The 6,673-nt window shown below is 36.5% G+C and overlaps 1 protein-coding gene across 1 annotated transcript; it reads right to left on the bottom strand.

Moving 5' to 3' along the window:
* Positions 1-249: 249 nt before the first annotated feature.
* Positions 250-6,463, bottom strand: LOC136248461 (uncharacterized). The gene is made up of 6 exons (XM_066040241.1): positions 6,336-6,463; positions 5,910-5,994; positions 4,026-4,351; positions 3,564-3,711; positions 1,753-1,956; positions 250-527 (listed from the first exon to the last, which is right to left on the bottom strand). The coding sequence occupies exons 1-6, from the start codon at positions 6,461-6,463 to the stop codon at positions 522-524; spliced, it is 897 nt and encodes a 298-aa protein (XP_065896313.1). The 3' UTR covers positions 250-521.
* Positions 6,464-6,673: the final 210 nt, after the last annotated feature.

Raw genomic sequence — 6,673 nt, 5'->3', positions numbered from 1 at the left:
ATTTTGGGCAAAATTTTGAGTATATTGACTCAGGTCTATTCCTGTATATATGCCTATAAATAAAATTCAATCTTTCTTGCTCAAGACTCAAGAGTTCTTAATATGTATGCTATAGCTAGGTCCCTAGCAATCATAATGTACATTTGTATCAATTCTTGTTATAAAACAAATGTACTATAATATAACCATATATTAATAAATTTAATGACAATATAATGTAACCATAATATTAATATCAATGAAGCGCAAGAGACCTGTATGAAAACGAGTAGAATTTCCATTGACAGTGTCATGAAAGATAATATCAAAATTAGTGAACTGTAACTTGAATTGTTCTTCTCTCTGTTGTATCAAGTCAGCCCTATGCTCAAGAGGATCCACACCAAATCCATTAAATGTAATAACTTGACCACCAAGGTGTTGGTATTGTTGAAGAGCTTCATTTGGTTCAGGAATGCTTGTTGAAGGTGATTGACCAGTTTGGTTGTTAGTTTGCATCAATACATTTGGTATTCCTCTATTCATACCTATAATAATATAATGCAGAGCTTTGTGTTGAAGTATATAAATACTAATATACAGTAGAAGACTACAACATATGCAACTCTAAGAGGGTATAGGGTATGGCTTATTCCCTAGCTGGTGAAAGACAAACTCTTGGAAAGAAGATGCAATAAAGGTAGAATATAGTATTACTGCATGAAGTTTTAACACTCTTAAGATGGCTATTTTAAAGCCTATAAATTACAAACTCCTACAGGATGAGGTTATACTTGTACCCTATAGACTCCCTAAAGCTGTACTTTATACTAAAGCTAGGCAACAACATTAAGAAAAGTTTCAATTGGCAATAATCTTGCCTCAGTTGGACCTCTCACTGGCCAACAAGGAAAAAAGGTTAATGTTGTCCCCCCTCCAGGGCCACTGCATGGACCAGAACACATTCAACTGCATGTGTAAAGGGCTCTTTTAAAATAATAGGCCTGACCTTATTCATTGCAAATCAACAGTTCTCCTACAACAGAGAACTTATTAATTTGACCAATTTTTGTCACTTGTGAAAGGTTATTGTGTGACATGTGACAATATTGACCTGTAGCTAATTAAAATTCCACAATTTGTTTAAAATATGTCTCCAAACATATTACAGGCCACAAACAAAGACAGTGCATGACACATAGTTGGAGATCTGAGCAGAGGAGGCTGGGCACGATAGAAGCGCTGCTAAAATTTATTGCTGCTAATTGCATATTTCTAATATCAAAATGGAGATTAAAGTGTTTACCAATTGCCACACCATGTTACCTTGTGGTTATTGTGATGAACAACAAATTCTTACTGCAAGATGAGTGTGCAAGTTCCCATTCTCTGCTCCATTCTGTGAAGCCAAGCTGGCAGCGTCCGCTTTCTTTTTTTTCAATTCCGTTCAATTCTCTGGGAAGCTATGATAGCATGGCCATTGCTTTCTTCTACAATTATTGTGCTAAACTACATGCAGATAAGGTGTCCTTATAGTACTACCCATCGAGTCCACCAATAAACTTTTACACACATGATCCCCGTAGATTTTAAGAATGATTTATATGCCCGGAGTAGTGGGGGAAGAGTGGCTGAATAGACTAAACTTGAAGTGTACTCTCGAAGAGTATTATTTTAAAACTTTGATGGACACTTGGTTATACTTTCAATACAAACGTATGCGCTCACGTATGATGTGTTCAACCTCCTCTGAGATCTGAGTATACACTGTACCTGGTATTCTGTGCACGTTCCATGCTTGCACCAATATCTTGTTCCTGCTTGAGTTACACGTATCACAAACCAAGATACACAATACTTGACATGGTCGTCAGTCAAATTGATTTCATCCCTTTGCTCCATATGAACTAACACAGTTTTAATAGGATAATTGATCCTTGAGTTAACTTCAACCCATATCCGTTCAACAGCATGATTCTAGAAGTAACACACAATATAGTCAACTGACACATTTACACCATAAACTTATCGTGCCACATACATGCATGCAGTTATTTAAATGGGCAGTGAACTATGGTGGCATCATGTATAGTTGCAATGTCATTGACTGTAGGAAATGTATCACAGAATTAAACTTGCAGCATCAAGGCACTTCACGTGGTACATATTGGCAACTGCAGTTTGGTTTTTACATGACATCATATAGATTCCTTATGTATTCTGAAATGACAGAAGACACAAACAAGCAGCTAAAAAACTTTTGCCCTCTTCATGTGTAAAATATGCAGGGTATGCATCATTGATTTTGGTCGTATACAATCACTGGACTGGACTGGACTGGTGGACTGAACTTGCATACAAATACTACGAGGGGTCTGTGATTAGCAAAACATCACTTTGCAATTTTAAGATTTACATAGGGGTTTATATCAGTCAAAAAACAAAACTAGAGCAAGAAAGCAGGAATTTACAGAAATTTAGTCTAATATTGGGATTTAAGATTTACAAATTTTCATCAATGACCTACGAGATTTATGTTTTGTTGCTGATCACTCAGAATAATTTGGTAAATGCCAAAAGCAAATGTTACAGTGAATGTAAAATTCTCACTGCCTGCTCTTTTTGAACACTATTACCAGCTTAGTTAATTCGTTGAGCATTTCAGGTACTATCTAACCAATATTACTGAACTTTAACCTATCTTGTATTCCACTCACTGGTACCTTACTAACAGCTACAGCTCAGTAAAGTTGAAAAATCCATCTTAGTTCTTACATAGTCACACCATTTTCTTTCGTGTGTGTGGGTGGGAAAACATGGTCTAGCCATGTAGACTAACATTTTAAAACTCAGTATATAATATTAGCAATCGTCAGTTGCTTAAATAATTTTTTAAAAGAAAGCATGAATCCAGCAGTTCAGTCCTACAGTCCAGTTTACTAGTTCAATCCAGTGACAATATACATTCATTGGCTTATTGTATGATAGGACCACATCAGACAAATCAGTGTTACAGTTTTGAACTGATTGTTACATTGCACACATACGGTTCCATACCCTCAAGGTTGTGCAATGGGAAGCATTAAGTATCTAAACAAGCTTGTCAGAAATTAGTACTTAAAACACTTTAATCTTGCACTAGTGCGCTATCTAAAGATCAAAGCAATAAAAGCTACTGAAACAAGACTGCAAAAAAAAACCATCGTAGTTTGTATTTGTTTCCTTTACCAACATGCACCATTGTAAACATTAAGTAGAATCTCATAAGATTTTCCACTTTACACAGGGCTTGCTTTTGTGTAGCTATTACACCAAACTTCATTAGAGCCAATATAATTAGGTGTTGTGGTAAACATAAGGCAAATGGCCTGCATTAACATTACATAAATATATGCGGAATATATATATATATATATATATATATCTGTAAACCAACAGATAGTACAATGTGTTCCTTAGAAGTTTTGCTCTACACGGCTACCTTGGAAACTTCACAAAGTATCTGGACTATGTATGTACATGGTTCCATTCTCAAGTATGTATTAACAAGTTCCATGCACTATGTGTCATTGTCACTTAGTTACCTGCTTTGAAGTAGAGCGGCAGTGAGGGTATTTCCTTGTGTTGCTGCGAAAGTGAGAAAGCCACTCTTGCACAAATAGCAATAATACCCACTCCTTTCCTTGGTCAACGCGGATTTGATCCCACATTCCATACTGTCTAAGTATAGGTCTATAGTACAAATATAAATATCATACAATGTACATTACACCTGACTATTAGTATACCTATAGCACATACATAAATTAATTTACATCATTAAGAGGGTCTCCAATTGCACTAAAAGTTTGATTACAAAAATGAGGTGGACTTATTAATGATGTCATAAAATAAAGTTTAACTCAGTTTAAAAAGTATTCTAGGTGGTGACTATAACAAAGTGGTCTTACTAAAAAGGTGGTAAGTAGCTAAGTGAGGTTTCACTTAATACTACATGTATGCAGTATATATCAATGTATATCATTAATAGGGGAAGTGTTACTCACATAAAGAGATCTGAATATATGATGTAGTTATTCTTGACAGGTAATGTTACAAATCCAACAATTTTTGAACTGTACCCGTCGAGTGCACATATGTGAGTGCATCCAAACATAACCAACTTCTCGTTCTGATTGATATGGAGCTTTTGTTCAAAGTAATCAGCATGATACCGATGAGGATTGACCTGTCTTGCAGTAGATGTCCTATGGGCGTGATTGTAGATAGGGTTTACACGCCTCAGGGATTCTCCAACTCGTCTTTCACTAACCCTAACTCCTTCAGATGCCAAAAAAACAGTGATCGTTTTACGACCATAGGTAGGTCCAGCCTATTAAGGAAGCAATAAGCAATAATTATGATGAAAATATGATTTATTTATTATAAAAAATCACTGTTTCTTGACCAATTATATGTACATTGTTAATCCTTCTTTGTGTATAAGATGATCTATTAATGTCTCATAGTACTACCTGAAACCAGGAATATGCCAATGTAATAAACTGCTGCATGGCATACTGTGATAGGAGCACTAGCTGTGATACTAAACAAGAAAGATATTGTCTGACTAAGTCTGATAAAGGTAGTCATGACAAGAGAAACTATATTTTTTATTATGATTGAAACATGCCCGATACCTTCAACCTGACAAAATATTGAATGTCAGCTCCTTTGAAGATAAGGTATATTGTTTGTACACTTGACATTGTTTGTGAGCCATTTGTTCAAGTTACGCTTTTTAGTAATGCAATGGTGGTAATTAGTGAATTACAAAATGATTAATGAGTTACAAAATATACGGAATAACAATACAGTCAGAGGAGGGTGGGCATGCACATGTGAGCACATAAATTTGTATTAAAAGTATAACCAAGCTTACAGCAAAGTTTAAATGAGCACCATTCGAAAGTGTGCTTCACGTTTAGTATATTTAGCCGGTCTGCCCCACTCTTCCCTGCTATTCCCGACACGTAAATCGCCCTTGAATTTATAGAAGATCACGTGTGCAGTAAGTTTGTCAGTGGAATCGATGCGTTGCACTCTATAGACACCTTATAAGCTTCTATTCAAGCCCTACAATCTTGAAGAAGGTATTATGATATACAATAAGCCTCATATGCTCACTCCCATGGAATTAAAGAAAGGAAAGCGGATGCCGCAAACGTGTCCTTATGGAGAAACAGGCAGGAAATAGGACACCTTCGTACTCATTTTCTTCCGTTCGTCACAAGAAGCACAAGATAAATTAGTGTGGAGGTTTCATCACTTCATTTTAGTCTTGGTATTAGAAATATTCAATTAATGGTAATAATTTTCAGTAGCGCTTATATCGTGTCCACCCTCCTCTGCAATACAGTATGCATTAAAGTATATGTTTGTGCAAGCTATGTGGGTTAGGCCACTCCAAATAAATTCTCTGTTTCCCGTCCTGGACTCAAGCATATTTACATGCGGGCGGGCAGTTCATTTCCATTATTTCATTATAAAATTGGCAGCTTTTCAAGCGATTATTTGCCTGGCACAACCATAAAAAGCTGCATAAAGCATACTTAAGCCTTTCAAGTTGCAAAAATAGTGCAAACGTGAAGTTTGTGCCAACTCGATAGCACTACTGATACTGGTTCAAGATGGCTTTTACTAAGCCTCTCAGTATGCAAGAATAATCAGAAAATAATGGAAGAATACGGAATAATGGAATATTTAGAGGTGACAGTAACTAGATGCGGGCGGTGGACGGGAAACAGAGAATTTATTTATTGCTGAAACAATTACCTATGATAATTGAAATTACACCTGTTATTCTGCTACATATGTAACCATTCACAACTTTTGTGAATGCAAAATTAGATCTTAATCAGAAATAATATGTTATATTGTGCAGCGCATACCTTACTTACTGCTACAGCTACCTCTTCATCCAAGTCTGCAGTATTGAGCCTAGAGGTTCTCTGTATTCCTTTAGAATTGCAAAATCTGTGGAAGATCACACAAAAAGAATAATATTTCACAAATGCCTAGTGTGCATGCATGCGCTCTTTCATGCCGGGTATCTCATGCATGCCTAAAAGATCGATCGCCTCATGCTAACCTTTAACTTATATTTGTCATCATTTAGCTATGTTTCACAGCGCCGGGACTATAAATATCGGGTACTTTAGCTCCCTGATAATGTGTACGTTCAAAATTTTCCTGCATGGGCTCAGCCTATAGCTATGCAACAGTACAATAACGAATGATATCCAGATCAGATAGGCGGCCGTAGATAAGTACCGTACATCCATGATCCATGCGTTTCGCCATGCGTCACAGTTTACCTCTGTAAGGAACGCACACTGAAACCTGATCTTTCAGGATACAAACTCTGCAAATAAGTGCTGAGACGATCATAGGTCCAACGAAATCCTTCTATCTTAAGTCTTACGAGATCATCAAAAGTTGACATTTTTAGTGAAGCCGCGGTGCTCGACACACTGAGTCAACTATTTTAATTGTGGGTTTGTAGGAATGCAGGGCGAAATATACCATTCTTATTATCAACAGATGATCCTATAATTCAGGGGCGGATCCAGAGTTTGGAAAGAGGGGAGGGGGGGCACCTTGCTGAAGTTGAAGAGCAAAAAAAAAAAAAAAAAAAGGTCAACAATAATAGCTA

This window comes from Dysidea avara, chromosome 3, assembly GCF_963678975.1.
Source record: "Dysidea avara chromosome 3, odDysAvar1.4, whole genome shotgun sequence".
In the NCBI taxonomy this organism is placed as follows: domain Eukaryota; kingdom Metazoa; phylum Porifera; class Demospongiae; order Dictyoceratida; family Dysideidae; genus Dysidea; species Dysidea avara.
Note: the sequence above shows the minus strand (reverse complement) of the source record. Positions and strands in the feature narration are given on the sequence as shown.

Bases quoted from the DNA above. Each gene is read 5' to 3' on its own strand.
- LOC136248461 (XM_066040241.1), bottom strand. From the start codon at position 6,463: ATGTCAACTTTTGATGATCTCGTAAGACTTAAGATAGAAGGATTTCGT. The intron at 5,995-6,335 runs GTAAACTGTGAC...GATCTTCCACAG, and splicing joins AGTGTGCGTTCCTTACAGAG to ATTTTGCAATTCTAAAGGAA. The intron at 4,352-5,909 runs GTATGCGCTGCA...CTTCCTTAATAG, and splicing joins TAGCTGTAGCAGTAAGTAAG to GCTGGACCTACCTATGGTCG.